The sequence below is a fragment of the Capsicum annuum genome, chromosome 11 (genome assembly GCF_002878395.1).
Source record: "Capsicum annuum cultivar UCD-10X-F1 chromosome 11, UCD10Xv1.1, whole genome shotgun sequence".
NCBI lineage: Eukaryota > Viridiplantae > Streptophyta > Magnoliopsida > Solanales > Solanaceae > Capsicum > Capsicum annuum.
This window is the reverse complement of record NC_061121.1, coordinates 234,910,985-234,930,294: the sequence shown is the minus strand read 5'-3', so window position 1 is coordinate 234,930,294 and position 19,310 is coordinate 234,910,985. Positions and strand designations below refer to the sequence as shown.

General features: G+C 33.5%; 3 protein-coding genes across 4 annotated transcripts in view; 2 read left to right on the top strand and 1 right to left on the bottom strand.

The window, feature by feature from the left end:
• LOC107871006 (profilin) overlaps positions 1-1,000 on the top strand; it is an 8,106-nt gene extending 7,106 nt beyond the window's left edge. The window contains exon 4 of the mRNA NM_001398349.1: positions 655-1,000. The gene's annotated coding sequence lies outside the window, so the exon portion shown is untranslated. The remainder of the gene's footprint in view (positions 1-654) is intronic.
• A 1,798-nt stretch (positions 1,001-2,798) lies between these two features.
• LOC107871005 (cell division control protein 2 homolog A) lies at positions 2,799-10,236 on the top strand. Of its 2 annotated transcripts, none has more exons than XM_016717752.2 (10): positions 2,799-3,042; positions 5,424-5,455; positions 5,538-5,722; positions 7,347-7,467; positions 7,737-7,910; positions 8,258-8,421; positions 8,911-8,998; positions 9,114-9,167; positions 9,597-9,724; positions 9,813-10,236. In XM_016717752.2, the coding sequence occupies exons 2-9, from the start codon at positions 5,447-5,449 to the stop codon at positions 9,684-9,686; spliced, it is 885 nt and encodes a 294-aa protein (XP_016573238.1). In that variant the 5' UTR covers positions 2,799-3,042; positions 5,424-5,446; the 3' UTR covers positions 9,687-9,724; positions 9,813-10,236. The 2 variants fall into 2 exon arrangements, with proteins under 2 accessions (XP_016573238.1, XP_047256009.1); XM_047400053.1 differs by having other exon boundaries at positions 2,871-3,042; positions 9,597-9,722; positions 9,915-10,236.
• Positions 10,237-11,011: 775 nt separating this feature from the next.
• Positions 11,012-14,465, bottom strand: LOC107872576 (histidine-containing phosphotransfer protein 4). Its single transcript, XM_016719223.2, has 6 exons — positions 14,315-14,465; positions 13,232-13,362; positions 13,066-13,134; positions 12,075-12,146; positions 11,620-11,692; positions 11,012-11,266 (listed from the first exon to the last, which is right to left on the bottom strand). Exons 1-6 carry the CDS (start codon positions 14,369-14,371, stop codon positions 11,255-11,257), a joined length of 414 nt encoding a protein of 137 aa, XP_016574709.1. The 5' UTR covers positions 14,372-14,465; the 3' UTR covers positions 11,012-11,254.
• Positions 14,466-19,310: the final 4,845 nt, after the last annotated feature.

Here is a 19,310-nt window from a genome sequence, read left to right as displayed (position 1 = left end):
AGAGTCCGAGCAACTTAGGATCTCTTAACCTTCTTTTCACCCTTTGGTATCCTTTGTGAAGAATTAGCCTAAGTAGTCGCCCACCCAACTGGTTAAACTAAAAATAGCCGGTGGATGTGTAATATGTATATACAACAACAACGTACCTAGTATATTTCCACCAAGTGGGGTCCGTGGAGGGTAATGTGTATGCAGTCCATACCACTACCTCAGAGGTGAGATGGAGAGGATGTTTCCGATAGATCCCCGGCTCAAGATAAAACTATATACAACAACATACCCAGTATATTCCCACCAAGTGGGGACTGGGGAGGGTAAGTGTACGCAGTCCATATCACCACCTCAGAGGAGAGACAGGGAGGCTGTTTCCGATAGATCCCCTGGCTCAAGATAAAACAATCTAAACAAAGAATAGTAAAAGGACAAGATACAATAGAAATCACCACGCCTAATAATACCATATACAAGATTCACCAAGTCCTCGACAACTTCCTATCTAGGGTCGTCATGTTCTCCATGTCATGTCTAATCTATGTATACCAACTCAAGAGAAGTAAATAGTGAATCCGACCGGCTATATTCTTTCTTTATACCTTGCTTTATTTCATTGATTGTTTCTTATAAAGCTTATACAGAGTTAAAATTGTTTTGCAGTGTATTAATATCCTACATAATTGAGGCCATGAAGAAGTCTTGTGTGCTGTTAGGAGGAGAATTGCAATCTCTTGTGCGTGTCAACTATGTTGTCATTTTAACATTTTTCTTTGTGTTTTCCTTGTGAGCTTGAGCTTTTGTCATTGACTTAATTGGTTGGTTATATATATAATGGAATGGCTTGTATTTGATCTCTGGTTCAAATTGACATCTTTTAGTTTTGGCCTTAAAAATAGATCCAACATTGTTTTGTATGTTGGTATGGTATGGTATGGTATTAGCTTTGACATGTCATGTTAACACTTGTACGGGTTCGGCTGAATTCAATAGTTTTGACTTGCTCGTGTTGAAACACAAACGTCAATGGAATCAGAGGCATTTTGAACTCATAAAGTTTGAACCTTGAATTCGCCTTTCCTCAAATGGCCAAACAATAGAAGGTTTTAGAGGGCAACCCGGTGCACTAAAATCAGTGGCGGAGCCAGACTTTTGGTTAAGGGTGTTCATAACACCTGCCAAGGTTCGAACTCGAGTTGTTGATGTAGAAATGCGCACTCTTGACTACTAGACTATGCTTCTCTAGCTTGTCAAGGGTGTGCAACAACATGTATATAACTATAAATATCTATATTTAACCTATATACTTGAAAAAATTTCCAACGAAGGGTGTTCGTTCATCTGACCACCCTTCGTTGGTTGTGGCTCCGCCACTGACTAAAACTCTTGCTATGTGTATGATCTAGGAAGGGTCCCACCACAACGGTGTATTTCATGTGGTCTTATCTTGCATTTCTATGGGATGTTGTTTTCAAGGCTTGAACCCGTGACCTTTTGGTCACATGACAACAACTTTATCAGTTATTCCAAGGCTCGACAAAATAAAAACTTACCTCTAGTTGAATTGTAGCAAAAGAAAGTTCATATGATAATAGAGATGTTCAATCTTTTTGAAAGATAAAAAGTAAAGAATGGCATGACACATTATGAGCAAATGTGTATTTTTTTATTTTTTTATTTTGGTGTTTATACCAAATCCATTGGAATTATTATGATTAAGTAATTTATTGAAGTGAAAATTTACATTAGTTATTCATGGTTAAGTTACATATCATACATTCATTGATTTGATTTGACATAATTTTGACTATCAAGTTTTGCTAGTAATACAATTCACAAGAATAAATTCATGATATTACAATTCTCGTGTGAAATCTTATAATCATATCTAGAGATGCAATTCGTTAAAAGGTAGATGAAAATATAAAAACAAAAAATTAAACATAATGAGTTTAGAAGTGAACTAATGGAAATTAAAGTTTGAGCTATTTTAAAATATGGTGGGAAAGAAGCAGCAAGACTAATTTAGATTCACATTAAAAATTTCATCATGAAAGGTAACACGATCCTTACTAAAGATAATTTAACACTACGAATTCAAACTCGACAGTTCTAATTAAGAACAAAACATCATAGTTTTCGATATTCTCAAAGCAAATTATTACTAGTGCTTTCGATATTCTCAAAGAGGATTATTTCTAATACTTTCGATATTCTCAAAGCAGGTTATTACTACTAATATACTTTCGATATTCTCAAAGCAAGTTTTGACGAATGCTTTCGATATTTTCGAAGCAAGTTATTACTATACTTTCGATATTCTCAAAGTAGGTTATTTCTAATACTTTCGATATTGTCAAAGCAGGTTATTACTAATACTTTCGATATTCTCAAAGTGGGTTATTTCTAATACTTTCGATATTGTCAAAGCAGGTTATTACTAATACTTTCGATATTCTCAAAGTGGGTTATTTTTAGTACTTTCGATATTGTCAATGCAGACTATACTAATACTTTCGATATTCTCAAAGTAAGTTATTTCTAATACTTTCGATATTCTCAAAGCGCGTTAAATTTCTAATACTTTCGATATTCTCGAAGCGGATTATTTCTAATACTTTCGATATTCTCAAAACAGGTTATTACTAAAATACTTTCGATATTCTCAAAGCAAGTTATTGCCGATAGGAATTAAGATTATACTTAAATTTCCAACTTTCAATTATTCTAAATTAAGCAAATATAACTAATCAACCAAGTAACTTTTTCTTATATCTTCTTTATTGGGATAAGTAGAAGATCATTATAAAAATTAAACAATCAATAAAACTTAAAAAGTACAATTTTCTTTTAAAAAAAAATTAATTCAATTAATTAATCTTTTTTTAATTTTTACCTCTGTATATATGTGAAAGAGTAAAGCTGCGACCTCAGTCCAAACTCCGGCGGCATTTTTTCTCTCTCCCGCCACATTTACGGCAGCTTCGTTTCTCCTATCCTCCGCCGTAAACGACGGCGATTTTCTCATCTCCGACGCAGCGCCGCCGTAAGGTGAATGTGAATCACTTGATTAACTCGTTTTCTTCACTCACATTTCCCGCTTTTTCTACTCAATTCTATCCGCTTTACCATTTTTTTCACAGACAATTGTAGCTGTACATTTTTTTGCTTTTTTTTTTTTAATTTGTAGATTACTTGACTTAGATGTGTTATTTGTGCTTTTTCTATTTTTTTTCTCAATTTTCGTTGTAGTTTACTAGATTTGGATGTAGTTGTATGTTTCGTTTGTGAGTGCAATTATTTTTGTTTTTAGTTTTATTTTCTCTCTAATTTGCTACATTTCTTCTCTATGTTTTGTTTTTATTTTTTTCATCTCTGCTGCGGCACCGTGCTGAGGTGAATGTGAAACAGTTGATTAACTCGTTTTCTTCACTCACATTTCCCTTTTTTCTACTCAATTCTATCCGCTTTACCATTTTTCACACACACACACTTAGCTGTGCATTTTTTTCTGTGTGTTTTTTTTTGTTACTATTTTCGTTTAGATGTGTTATTTATGCTTTTATTTTTGTTTTTGTTTTAATTTACTAGATTTTTATTTAGTTTTCTTCGTATTTTTGGTGTTTATGTAGCTGTACATTTCTTCTCTATGCGTGTGTATTTGTTTATGCTTTTTTTTTTTTTCTTATTTGAGCTGTACATTTGTGTTATTTATGCTTTTATTTTTGTTTTCGTTGTAGTTTACTAGATTTGTATGTGGTTTTATTTGTATTTTTGGTGTATATGTAGCTGTACATTTCTTCTCTCTGCGTGTGTATTTGTTTATGCTCTTTTTTTTTTCTCTGTTTGAGCTGTACATTTGTGCTATTTGAGCTGTACTAGATTTGGATTTGGTTTTCTTCATATTACTATATATGTAGTTGTATGTTTCGTCTGTGAGTGCAATTATTTTTGTTTTTATCTTTGCTCTGAATTACTACATTTCTTCTCTATGTTTAATTGTTTATGTTTTTGTTTTTATTTTCTCATCTCCGCCGCGGCGCTGTGCTAAGGTGAATGTGAAGCAGTTGAGTAACTCGTTTTCTTCACCCAAATGTAGCTGTACATTTTGTTAATTATAGACTTAGATGTGTTATTTATGCTTTTATTTTTTTTTCGCTCTAGTTTACTAAATTTGGATGATTTGGTGATGAAGTAATGTGTCATTTAATGTCTTCTGAAATTCATAATATATACATATAACTATTGTTATTTTTATTTTCATATTTTCGGTGTATATTACAACTAGATAAGTAGCTATACATTTTTTCATCTTCTCTGTGTGTGTAATTTTTTATTTTTATTTTTTTGTTTCCATTTTTCGCTGTAGATTATAAGATTTAGATGTTGTATTTATGCTTTTATTCCTCTGCATCACAACGGTGATTCGCCCTAAGGTGAATTTGAAGCAGTTGATTAACTCATTTTCTTCACTCACATTTCCCGCTCTTTCTACTGAATTCTATCCGCTCTACGATATTTTTTCACACACAAATGTAGCTGTACATTTTTTGCTTTTTTTTTCCCTATTCTTTTTTGTAGATTACTTGACTTAGATGTGTGTATTTGTGCTTTTTATTTTTATTTTTATTTTCGTTGTAGTTTGCTAGATTTGGATGTAGTTTTCTTCATATTTTTGGTGTATATTACTATATATGTAGTTGTATACTTCTCTGTTAGCGTAAGTATTTATGTTTTTGTTTTATTTTGGGTTAGATAACTAGATTTACGGCTGTGATTGATCTTCTCTGGTACTTGTTTTGGTGATGGAATGATGTAGCACTCAAATTTTTTGTGAAGTTCATGACACACACACACACACAGAGTTATTGATACTTTTTTGTTCTCCTTTTCGGTGTATATTTCTAAGATGTTGCTTTGATTTGGTTTCTAAGTTCATTGTTGTGGTGATGGAATAATGAAGCACTCCATTTCTTCTAAAGCACGTGTACGGTTTTACTCATTTGCTGAAGTTTAGGTCAGGATGTGTTGTCTTTTAATGTTAATTTTGAATGCTTCGAGGATTTTCTCGATCTGTTGTTTATGTTGATTCCCTAGTTATTTGAACTTCAGTGTTGTTAGAGCTGATAGTATGTTGGTTAGTTGGAGATCTCTGCTTTGATTTCTTATATGTATTACTGTGATTCTGTAAACTCAGTGATGTGAGCTTTGAAAAGAATTGCCTAGTTCCAAATTCCATTTTACATGGACCTTGGGCCATTTACCTTGCTGGCTCTTGCATTGACGTAAAAAATGTGGTTATGTTACTAGTCAGTAGAGTGTACACTGTCCTTGGATAATTTTCTCTTGTTAAGCTTGACAATAGTATTTTATTTATTACCTCTTTGCTGACTGAATGTTTACCTATCTATTTATCTTGCTTTTCTTTTCAGGGAGTCCATCCATATTGACCTAGATGGACCAGGTAATGGAATAGTCCTCTGTATCTTTGTCACTTCTAATTTACTTTATGCTTCTTTGGGTGGTAATATTGGAGGTACTTGCAGTATGAAAAAGTTGAAAAGATTGGGGAAGGGACGTATGGTGTAGTGTACAAGGCCCGTGATCGTACAACTAATGAAATTGTTGCTCTGAAAAAAATACGACTGGAGCAAGAAGATGAGGGAGTGCCGAGCACAGCTATTAGAGAAATTTCTCTTTTGAAAGAGATGCAGCATGGAAACATTGTGAGGTATAATTTGGTCTTTATTGTTTATTTAACCAATATGAACTATATGATTGTGATTACAAACAAAGTTTAAGCTGTATTTTGCTTTCCTGTGATTATGATATAAAGTTGATGCAAGTTATAATGGAAATTTAATGCATGCATCTAGTTCTCCTCCATATCAATAAATTCACGGTTTGCTGTTTTGAAGCAGTAATATTGTTTGAACTGCACTTGGTATTTGTCCTGTTTTACCTCCTTGTTTCACTTTGTACGTGTTTTTCTGTTTTGAACTTCGATCTTCTAGAAATGTTTCTATCAGTCTTTTTAGAGGCTAATCTTTGCCTTTATAGAGAAGATGAACCAGCATGATCTAGCCTAAGAAACTTATCACTTGAATCATGTGTGGGAGATCCTAATGGAATGTACAGAGTTCTCACTTCAAAAAACTTAGATCGTATCTTTAAGTGTATGTGGGTTGCACAACTGCTATTTCTTTATGCTTTTATTTTTGTTGTTTGCTACAGTCGGTAGTGAGGAAGGGCAAAATGTATAGTTTACTTAGATTTTTGACAAGCAGAAGTTTATTTAATATTATCGTTTTCAAGTATCTAGAAGTTAAGCATCAATGCAGCACGAGCTTGTTCCATTGAATGAACTTGGGGTTGTCTAGTGATGATTAATTTCAGCCAAGACAGTTCTGAAGGAGCCTATTAATCATTTTGAAGTGGAGAATCGAGAACAGTCCAGGATTCGAAGCTTTTAATTTCTTATAGGTGTCCTTAGTTTCCACAAAAAATTGTATATGTATGTGGTTAACAGATTGATTCTTTTAACATCTGACAAACACAATGTGCTTCGATCCTCTATCTATTGTGTCCGGAAGGTGAGGAGACTTGCAAGTGTCAGATGATATGTTAACATGGGGTCTCAGGTTCAAATCCTAGTAGAGGCCAAAACATAGGTGATCTCTTCCCATCCATCCAATTCTTGGTGGACAGAGTTAACTGGTATTGTCTTGGTGGGAGGTTGCAGCCTAACAGGTGACTGGTGGAATTAGACGAGGTGCGTGCAAGCCAGCCCAAACACCACAGTTATTTAAAAAAAAGGCTTCAGCCGGCGTGCTTCTGTGATGATGGATAAACACATCAAAAAAAATAAAATAGAATGCTAGCATTTTACTGATATGTGTGAGTGAGGCAGGGTGTGCCGTTGTCGGTGGATCTGTTGTCCACCTTAGGAATCTCGGTTGTGTAATCATGGAAGGAGGCTCCAAAGTTGCGCGGACTCTTCACTTTTGATGCCGCACCCATGTCGGATTCTCCAAAATACACTAGTTGTGGAGAATCCGACATGCCCCCCCGGACATTTTTGAAGAGTCCGAGCAACATAAGGAGGCCGGGGGAGGGAGAGGGGGGGGGGGTTAATACCATGAATACTGTTGATGATTGGGTTATGTTCATTTCTCTAGCAACATTCTTGTTTTTGCTGATTGAATTAGGAGTTAGAGACTAAAGAATAGATGCAAACATTTATACAACAGTAATTTGGGTTGCAATTCTGAGTTGTTCTTTCTAATGTTGGTGAAGCTATTTTAGAAGTTTATCTTCTCTAATATCAAAAAAAAGTTTCTATTATTTGGGAACAGGTTGAAGGATGTGGTTCACAGTGAGAAGCGATTATATCTAGTCTTTGAATATCTTGACTTGGATTTGAAGAAGCACATGGATTCATGTCCTGAATTCTCTAAGGATCCCCGTGTTGTAAAAGTGAGTAACATTAAGATCTGTGTTCCTTTGGAGGTTGCTCTTATTGTTATATTTAGCTGCTTCATCAGTTGTGTTACCTCTTTATGAAGCTTGTCATGACTCTGTTTAGCAGTTTTAGTTGAAGGAGGAGATGTACCCTTACACAATAGTTAAAATATATGATTATCCGAGTATGTAATGTGATAAAGTACCACCACCTAATGGTAATGGGTTATCAGGTTGAGAGGCTTCTTGTTCTTGGTCAATGAAGTAATATCGCAATTTTGCAGACGTTTTTGTATCAAATGCTCCGGGGTATTGCTTATTGTCATTCTCATAGAGTTCTTCACCGAGATCTGAAGCCTCAGAACTTGCTGATAGATCCACGAAGCAATGTGTTAAAGCTTGCAGATTTTGGATTGGGTAGAGCATTTGGTATTCCTGTTAGAACCTTCACTCATGAGGTATGTACGTGTTTTTCAGCTCTTGGAGGAAAAATCACCGGACCAGACCTGTTTTACGTTCTCTCATGTTCTGTTTCAAACTTGACCAAAAAGTTGTTACTAGGCTATGAGCATAAACTGTTGTCGTGTCTGATGCCTCTCTTTACTATCTGGCATCCTGTCTAAATGAACAACTATTTTCCTGCTTAAGTTGTTTGTTTGGCTGTAAAATAAAATGATTGAATTATCATATCTGTGTCTCATTGATTTAAAAAGCAGATGCCCTGTTCATATTTATTTTCTAGCATACCGTCGATCCGTTTGAGCTTGTTTCTTTCGACTTCCAACAGTAGACTTCATTGTTTCAGGTGGTAACATTATGGTACAGGGCACCAGAAATACTGCTTGGATCAAGGCAGTACTCTACTCCGGTTGATGTGTGGTCAGCTGGTTGCATATTTGCTGAGATGGTTAACCACCGACCCCTATTTCCTGGTGACTCGGAGATTGATGAACTTTTCAAGATTTTCAGGTGTTAACATGCATAGCGAGTCCTTTAATGAATGCCTTGTTACTTCTCAAAGTGAACATACACACTAATATTTTTATAGGAAGTACTTTTGTTATCTACTTATTCCCTGTCCTTGTAGATCGTTGCAGTTCCATTTGAAAGAATGTCATTTTTATTGAATAGTTGTTCATGGATGGTTCAAACGGCAGCTGTTATTGCACAGACCAAAATTAGAATACCAGTAAAAGAAAGAGGCTTAGTAAGGGTTGGATAACTGAAATAGGAGAAGATAAACTGTTAAAGGCTTTTTGGTTCTGAATTCTTCATGCTGAAAGACATACTAATCAATCAATCAATATTTATAATCAACACTCTCGCTCTCCCTCTCTCTATTGGGTTGTTAGGTTGTGAGAAGATCTAAAAATTGAGTTTCGAGCACAGTTTATGACTCTCCCTCTTTTATTAAATCTTTTCATCACTGTCGTGATTCCCTACTATTTCTTTATGAAGAGTGGTGGGTACTCCAAATGAGGATACATGGCCTGGAGTGACTTCTTTGCCTGATTATAAATCTGCATTTCCAAAATGGCCTCCTAAGGTAATCTAGAGTTTGATTATTTTTCTCTGTTTTTCCACCTTTAGGACTAGCCTGATCCTCCTGCCAATATTATCACATTTCTGAAGTATGTTAATTCAAGCCCTTTACATTGCAGGATCTGGCAACTGTAGTCCTGAATCTTGATACGGCAGGACTGGATCTCCTCGGTGTAAGTTTGCTTCTAAATGTTATATACATCTTGTGAGCATGAAAGTTACTTGTGTTCTGAATTATGTTGTGACATTGATAGCAATAAGAGATTTAGTAAATAAATGTTCTCAAGGTAAGGGGAAGTTCCATGTGCTCATTCATATTCTTGTTTCAGTCATATTAGTCTCTGTCTTTTTGTTCCCATTCTTCTGTCGCTCTTTGTATTTTTCCTATTTTTTAACTTATATTTGGAGATCACCTATTGGGGACTATGTCTGTTTGGTTGCAGTTGCTTATATGCAGTTCCTTGTTTTCTTTCATTTAGCAGATTATATTTAAGTCTTAGTGCCTTTCTCCATAATACGTGGACAACAAATAGGTGTTTAACACAATTTTATGCATAGGGGCTTCAATCTTGTCTTAAAATTCTCGGCCTCATTACTTTCAGAAAATGCTCTCCATGGACCCCAGCAAGAGAATCACCGCCAGGAGTGCCCTTGAACATGAGTACTTCAAGGATATCGGCCACTTTCCATGACTCTTTGCATGTTTATCAACAATGCAAACAGAAATTTGGTATGTTAACTACTGGGTGATCGTAACACCGCGTTCATGGATATATCTTGTTCCAGCTTCTCCATCACAATGTTTTTACTTTTTGCAGCTCCGGTTCTATCTTGTGTTCAGTAGCGTTCATGCTCCCTCAAAGACGCACTGAATATTACTATTCATGATTGACTGCTGAGTGTTTTAATTCTACTGCGTAGTTTGATTCTGGCATTGAAGAACAAGATGGTGATCCACATAGTTAGTTCCTGGAGGATGCAGGCTACAAGTTAAGGTTTACCAAGTTATGTTTCGATACTGTGTGGAAACTTCTCTTTTGTCTGTCAATAGAAAGACTGTTTTCTCAACATTAGGATTCTTCAGAACTTTTGATATTTTGGTAGGAAAATTATGAAAGGCCCCAAAAAAAAAAAAAAAGAAACGTTGATCATAGCTATAAGCTCGTGCTACTTTGTTCCCCCATGAATTGTAATTAGGTGATTGTGTGTATTATCTCTTGATCTCTGTTTTGCCTTTTGTTTTTAATCGTGGAACTGAAAGTAAACATAAGAAGTAGCGTATTTTCTGTCGAGGGTCTATTGGAAACAACCTCTCTCTACCCTGCAAAGATAGGGGTAAAGTCCGCGTACATCTTAATCTTAGCCTCCTTTAGGACCCCACTTATCGGACTGCACTGGGTATGTTGTTGTATTGTAAAAATGAGATAAGCATCCAGTACCCTGGAATTATGATCAAAGTTGCTACGATACGCTCTAACTTCATAGTTGTCTTATTACTCCTTGAATTCAATTTTAGCGTATTGTTGTCACCCTTTTGTGCTGATGTGACATCTTTATTACATAAAATAGGATTCAAATTAAAGGTGTCACGTCAGCTGAAAAGACTGTGACAAATGGTGCCACATCAGGTTGACAAAAATATGTTAAAATTTAGGTCGGGGGCAATAGGACCCGCGTGAAGTTAGTGTGTCGTAGCAAATTTGGTCATAGTTGGGGAGGGTGCTAGGTGTTTTACTCTATAGAAATTGACATTGATTTAAATAGTCATTTTCATTGGTTTAACTAAGAGAATCAATGTTTACACCAACTTAATGGATGCAAAACATGTGTTTTTCAAACAAACAATTATCACTTGACCTTGGTTAAGTGATGCTCATTCTTTCGTTTTCAATTGCTATGGTTAAATTGTTTAATTTGATGTAAACATCGAATGGGTACAAGTATTTACAATGCTGTCATGGAGGGTGTCAATTTTTATTTATTTTTCTGGAAATGGAAGATAAAAAGAACTAGTCTATTGGAACCATCAACTTTGCATTAATAAGCTTTGACAGGTTTTATACAACAGAATGGCAAATACACTTTTCCAATGCCATATTGTTAATATTATTTCATGATAAGAAGATAATATATGTCATCCCTTTATATGCATCAATATCTTTATTTATATATATATATATATATATCAGCTAGTTGAAGGAAGGTCATGAGGAGGCTTGTTCATTTCGAACCTGATGCTTGCTTTCAACATCAGCGAAGCTTATTTTTCCATCTACAAAGTTGAAATGGTTAAAAAGAAAAGGTTATGAGCCCATAAACATTCAAAATATTAGATGTGAAATACCACTAAATTCATTAATTGGTTGTGGAAATAAATGCAACTAAAATAATAAGAGTAAATACTACTTGGAATCTAAGTTGCTCGGACTCTTCAAAAATGTCTACGGATGCGTGTCGGATCCTCCAAAAATAGTGTATTTTTGAAGAATTCGACACGGGTGCAGCAAGAATTTTGGAGAGTCCGAGCAACTTAGCTTGGAATAGTTTTTTGGAAAAAATATTCAGACAGACAAACAACGTTGTTGCATATAGATGTTTGTTAGAATTATTGAGAGAGGGGGAAACCTGGAAGTAAGTCTCAAGCTTAGTCTTTAGAGTAGCATACTCTTGCTTCACTCCTTGGAATGTGTTCCTACACCTGCAAATTTGGGTCCATAATAAATAATAATACTAGAAATAATTCATCAACTTCATGTACGACCCTGAACTATGATCAAGTTTGCTACGACACACTTTCACTATTTTTATTAATTTTTTTAATTGACATGACATCTTGTGTCATTTTTTAGTTGACGTGACACTTTTGACGTGGGCTTCATTTTATGTAATAAAAATATCACGTCAGCACAAAAGAGGTGACAAAAGAAAAATGTTAAAATTGAGTTCAGAGGGGGTAATAGGACCCCTCTGAAGTTGGAGTGTCGTAGCAACTTTGTCCGTAGTTCGGGAGGGTTAGTGGATGTTTAATTTCTATTTTCAAATATCCATTCTTTTAGAGTATAAGATAACTATATTATTACCCCTCTATATTTTTTGCATTACAGCATTCTTGAAACATAGAGCATTGTCTTTTCACTCTTCTGGCACCAATGCTGCAACAAACATTCTAATATTAAATATTGTAATTCATGCAGTTAGGAGAAATACACATATTCTGAAGGAATAATAGTTTAAAGTAAAGTTATAAAACAATTAAAATGTTGGGGGGGAAAAGAAGCTGCTAATTGAATAGAATTATAGCAAAAAGTTGAGTATAGAAAGTTTAAAAGGAATATGAAGAGGATCAAGAACTTAAGTTGGTTCTAATAATTAGTTTTATCATTATTCACTTTTGTAGTTTGACTATATTCATGTAGAGAGTTCTAAAATGTGGACCCAAATTAGATTCATTATACTTCCTTATGTAGGCGTTTCGCCATGATTTTTTTTTTTACTTTTTTGGGAAAATTATTTTATTTTAGTGAAAAAAATAAAAATTAATGATATTTGGCCATAAAAATTATTTTACTTTAGTGAAAATTGTATTTGAAAAAGTGAAAAACAAGTTTTCACTTTCACTTCTTTCGCAAAAAATTAAAAACAATTTCAATTTATATTCATGACCAACTCCCACTCCAATTCCGAAAAATTCTGGACACATCTTTTTTGTTATTCTTTGAAAAGGTGAGTCAACATGTAAGTACAAAAAAAGTATTTTTATACTGGCATAGGAATACTTTTTTTAAGTTACTATAGAAAAAATATTGTTATAAAAATATATAATATAACATAATGTATTATAAAAAAATTTGTCCTCATTGGGAAATGTTATAAAGAATGACGACTATAATTAGGTATATATCTTAAAATCTAAATTATATCCGCCAATTATATATTATTAATTTTTATATTATAATGTAATGTAACATGTTATAGCATGTTACTTTAATAGCGTAATCAGAAATTTTATTAAAAATATTTAAGATTTAATATATACTTATAAAAAATAATTTGTGAACTTGGAGATGATACCTTGAGCTACTACCCTTGAATTGGTACATCATGTTGTCCAGCTTAGTAAAATCATAGGGTCCATTTTCCCTGCATATTTTAAATTAAAGTGAGTTGAAATTAACATTATTTTTATAATATTCTTATATAATTTTGTACCAATAAAAAAAATAATCAAACTTCTTACAGTGCAACTTCAATATTTCGAATAAATCTAGCAGAATCTGTGTAAAAAGATTTGACAACTTCTTCAACAAAGTTGGGGTTTGCATCATCTTGTAATTCTTCAAGATGAGCAAATTGTTCATCAAGGTATCCCTGCACATTAAACAAACAAATTTTAAATTTCATCACGGAGAAGTAGAGAGGCTGTTTCCGAAAGACCCCCGACTCAAGACAAAGAAATAGTACACAAAGTTGTAATAAAGTATGAAATGATATGGAGTAACAGAAATAAGACACCCACAAAGTAATACACTACACTAACGAACCAAAGGCACCCCCATGCACCACCCCCATACTGTCCTAATACTAGCAGCTCCAACCTATGGACATTTAGCCCTAAAACTACCAGCCCGGCTATCCCAAAGCTCTCCTAACTAATGGCTACGACGACACACCCACATGCATTGTAGCCTTCTAACCTAATTCGCATCCTCCATAACTTCCTATCTAGGATCATGTCCTCGGTGAGCTGTAATTGCTCCATGTTACGTCTAATCATCACCTCTCTCCAGTATTTCTTCGGCCTACCCCTACCCCGCCTGAAACCATCCAAAGCTAGCCTCTCACACCTACGAACTGGGGCATCTGTTCCCCTCCTCATCACATGCCCGAACCATCTCAGCCTAACTTCCCGCATCTTGTCCTCCACTGAAGCCTCTCCCACCTTCTCCCGTATAGTCTCATTATTCCTAACCCTATCACCCCTAGTAAGTCCACACATCCAACACAACATCCGCATTTCCGCCACCTTCAAATGCGGAGTTCTTGACTGGCCAACACTCCGAGTTCCATACAGCATGACAGGACGAACAGCCACTCTATAGAATTTGTCTTTTAGGCTTAATCACACTATCTATTATTAGTACGTAATAATTTTTCAATCGTAAGTGATAAATCTCAATGGGAAACAGCATGGGATGGTACAATGATACTGTATATGGAAAACCATGCACGTGTTTATTAATATAAAACAATGCCAATTTATTATTTAAGAGAAATATAATTAGTTACATTGTGAACAATTAAATTTAAATAAAAATATGACCTGATCCAAGAGGTTTTTCTTCATGTAAGCAGCTTGACGTTTCTTTTGAGACTCCATTTTTTTTTAAATAAAAACTTAAAAAGGAATGAAAATTGAATAATATTTGTAAAGAAATATAGTGTGTTTGAAAAATACTCGATATGTTAAATGCTAAAATTGAATGTATTATATATAGGGGGAAAAAGTGAGTAAATCCAAAGAAGAAAAAAAAAAAAAGATTGATAAATGGTCCAAAATATTAATAATTCGACACCATATATATATAACAAGAACCTTTTTATTTCTTTCTTTTCTTGGACCAAATAATTCCTATTTCTTTGCCAAAATTAAACTACTACTACAACAATATCTATATGTATATGCAAACTTTATTGATTCATACCTCGTAAAAAGAAAAAAAAATTATTTTTGATAAATTCTTGACTTAAATAAAACATTACTAATAGCAACCCTTATTCCTTGGTGACAGGGGCGGAGCTAGTGTATATTATGGGGGTTCGGACGAACCCAGTAATTTTTTCGTAGATTCTGTATTTATATTAAAAAATTCAATAAATATATACAAATAAAAACGTCTTAATCCCAAAACATCAATAAGATGATGGTTCAGTGGTTAGAAGCAAGGTGAAAAGCCTTTTGCTGTGTGGAGCTGTGGGTTCGAACCTCGCCCCTGCTATTGTTTATCCTTTTTAGCTCGAGATTGTTGCCCGTCTTGAAATCAAAATTCCCAAACGTCAAATTATGTCCTTTTTAGCTCGAGATTGTTGCCCCGTCTTGAAATCAAAATTCCCAACCGTCAAATTCTGGCTCCACCTATGCTTGGTGATGTAATTTGAAGTAACTAGTTAACAATCTTAACATCAAAAGTTGTAATTTTAATGTATTTTGAACATTGTTTGGTGATAAATTAAACTTCTTACATTTCTTGAAAATGGGGCTATCTTTGGAGTTAGGAGTTTTATAAAAAAATTAAGTATTATATAGTGAAATATACAATAAAAGAAAACTAAAAATAGAAATTTTATTGTACTATTGCAACCAATCTTAAACACATTTTAATCATGTTATTCAATTTTTTTAATTTAGTGCTAATTATATCTATAGCTAGGGCATTGCCCTTTATTTTTGGTTTCCCATCCGGTGTTCGGTGCCCGCATTGGAGTCTCGACTAATCCGAATCGCGCGTTGCAGGGCTCATTAAGGTGGCAGTGCTCCCAACTGAGTTTTCTCAGTACCCAAGATCAAACCCTCGACCTTTGATTAAAGGTGTAGCAGCCCCATCCACTGCATCACAATCCATGTTGGTGGGCATTGCCTTTGACAAATAGTTTGTGAAATAGGTTTAGGTCTGCATACTCCGAGGACATGATTTTAGCTAGATATATAGAAGAAAACGAAGGTCGAGAATTAGAGTAGAAAATTATTAGATAGTCAAACGTTTTCTCTCTCTTATTTATAACAGAGCACGTTTCTAACTTGGAGCGCGCTATCGATCTACTCATCCCTCTTCTCCAATCCTTTATTAAGTATAATTTTATTACAGTCTAAGTCTTTAATTATTTATCTTTAAATATTAACGTGTCTTTTGCTTCGACTATCTTACTATTTTTGTTGTCTATACTTCCCTTTTCTTAATATTTGCATTATAGCTTCAAATAAAATATTAATTTCTTCGGCCGAAGGTTTATCAGAATTAATCTCTATTCTCAACTTCATACAAGATAGAACTAATATCTACGTACACCTCTTAAATACCACTCTCTATGTTCTTGCAGCTAATTAATTAAAAAGCTTCCTTTTCTATATTTTTCAAATTTTACTATCATTTTCCAGTCCATTATTCCTCTTTTTATATATATACCTTCTCATCTATGATTTAGAAATAATGGGACATCAATATCAATTTCACGAATCTTTTGGCAGTAGTACAATTTTATTTTTATTTTTTTTAATATATATATATATATTCTACTGCATTAATTAGTAGTTAATTTTAATGATATTTACTCTTTTTTCATGTATAAATTAAATATATCCTTTTCTTATTTTGATTTTTAGATTTTTGCTATAATTGTTGAAGGTAGAATGTAGTTATTGGAGAGTAATGAGCCACCAAATTGTAAGAATTGATATATATATATATATTTATAAATGATTCGCGTGCATGGTAATTCTGAATTAAGAAAATTCAATTTATGTTAGTTCATGGATGAAAAAAGAAGAATTTGGGGTTAAAATACATTGGGGCATGAGGTAACACTAATATATATATCTAAAAATTGATACTCCTATTTCAAATAAATCTTAAATAGTTTCTTTGTTTTGTAAACTTCTTATTAATTAGCACTAATGTTTTTATCCATCAAAAGAAATATATGTAATGATTTATCTTGAGGAAATATTCTTTAGAATGATTGATACATAAGATGTGGCCACTCAAACGAAATATGTCAACCATGATGTCATCATGTGAGTTTATCAATTAATAATTAGAGTAAATATATAATTACCCTGATCTTGTTCGAATTTTGTAAAAAGATACCTAAACTTTAACTTCGATCTATTACCCAACAAATCTTCTTTATTCCGTTGCAAATACACCATTTTGACCCTCTACGTGTATACACGCGCCACAAGCACGTGAAAAGGCAAAAATTGACTTTTTTGACCAATTAGAAGATGCCACGTATAAATATTTTAATATATAATTTATATTTTTTTAAAAAAAAATTAATATTTATTTATTTTTAAAATTATTTTATAACCCCCCACTCACCCACCACCCACCCCCGCAACCCCACTCATCCACCATTGTCCTCTTCCCCAACTTCTTCTTCATCACCATAACTTAACAACAACATCAACTACAACAACAACAACAATTACAACAACAACATCATCATCACCATAATTTTAAAAAGGAAATCTGATGTACAATCTCCATTTTAATGGAGGAAACTGGACAGGAATGGAGGAGGAAGGTGTTGGACGGGGTGAGGGTGGGGTCATAAATAAAAATGGAGCTTAAAGCTCCATTAAAATGGAGATTGTACAGGAGCTTTAAGCTCCATTTTAATGGAGGAAACTGGACGCGAAGGGAGAGAGGGAGCTGTTGGACGCGGGGTGGGGTGGGGAAGAGGGGGGTGATAAATTAAATAAAAAGAAAAAAATTTATTAAACAAATAAATAAAATATGAAATAAAAAATATTTGGCACATGGCAGCACCTGATTGGTGCGTGCATTTTTTTTTTTTATGATTGAGATTCAACGAAAAATAGTGTATTTGCAATAAAATAAAGAAGAATCGTAGGGTAATAGGTTGAAATTAAAGTTTAGGTATCTTTTTACAAAATTCGAACAAGATCAGTGGAATAATTATATATTTACTCTAATCATTACTATGTTTTTCTTTAAAAAGACACTTTAAATACTAGAATAAAGGGTTTAAAGAATATCCCAAAAATGGAGTTATTAGTATGCCAACTAAAAGTAAAATATGTGGAAAAAAACATGACATGCCCTTTATTATATTCCTCTTCCACCAAAATAAAATTGAGGGTTAAAAAAAAAGGGAACATATGGAACCATTTGACCTCTCACTATCCCCTAGTTTGACAAATTAATTATTTAAAAGATGCATATGCATGGTCATATATTTACCTTTATGAAAGTATCGGGTCGTGGTGTAATGGTAAGACTACTTTATCCTTAATTAGAGGTCTCGAGTTCGAGTTGTGAGTATGAAAGAAAATTCTGTTGGGAGCGTCACTCCCAAAATGGGCTCGACAGTGCGCGATCTGCATTAATCGAGACTTCAATAAGGATACCAAACACTGGATGAAAAAAAATAAATTATGAAAGTGGATGAATATATGTATTAATCAATCATTTTCTTGGATATGCTAATTAGGATAAGGAATACACCTCAAGGTGTATATTTATATAGGACCATCTTTTGTGTATATCTTCTATATATATTTCTAGCTCCCTAATTAATTATTAGAGAAAAGACATGATTTATCCGTTCAACTCACTTTAGCATTTAAATTTAATTTCTATTTATTTACCCCCTTAACATCCTTAAAGTGTATTAATTTCATCTTTAATGCTGACGTGATATTTTCAAGAAAAAAAGGACGCGTTTATATGTAAAAAAATTTTAATTTCAGTAATATTATATTTAAAATATAATAGAAATTAAAAAAAAAAATGGACATCTTTTCTTTTTTCTTTTCCAAAATATCAACAACAACTCTTAAATTCCTCAATTAACAATCTCAAATACATTCTTCACTAACACTCTTACTTCAATTTTTTTCATTTTCCTCCATTAACACCACAAAAAAATAACCACGAAGATACTAAATTAAAATATTTCCTCTATTGAACACCGTCTCAACCTTTTCATTTAATAAGCCCCTCATGAATATTCTCTCCAATGATTTCTTCCTCCATTTTTTATAAAATTTTATTACCAATTCTATTCTTCATTTTCTTCTTTATTTCTCATTATTCTTTTTCATTTTCTTCAAATAATTATTCTTTATCAAACATATTTATAAATTCAACATCTGAATTTATTAACCATACAACTATATCTAAATTTCGAATACTGAATTGAAGAGTCCTATCCGAATGCCCCGACCCGAACCCGTATATCAGTATAACTACTTCCTCAAATTCAACCCTTTCTGATGAAGATTTTGTTACTTTTCAAGTTTCTGGAATTTTGATTCCTTCTAAAGAAGATTGGGTTGCCATGATTTCACCTTCCATTTGAAATTCACAAAATCTACAAACAAAAATAAAATTTTAACAAATATTCATTAAACTTCAACATGAATTCAACATTCTTGTACCAAAAACAGAAAAAAAATCACTGAAATGAAGTTTTGTACCAACATGAATTCAACTGAAATGGAATTCAACTTTCTTGTACCAACATGAATTCAGCTGAAAGCTTTGAACAAAAATGAAATTTTTTTTTTGAACTTT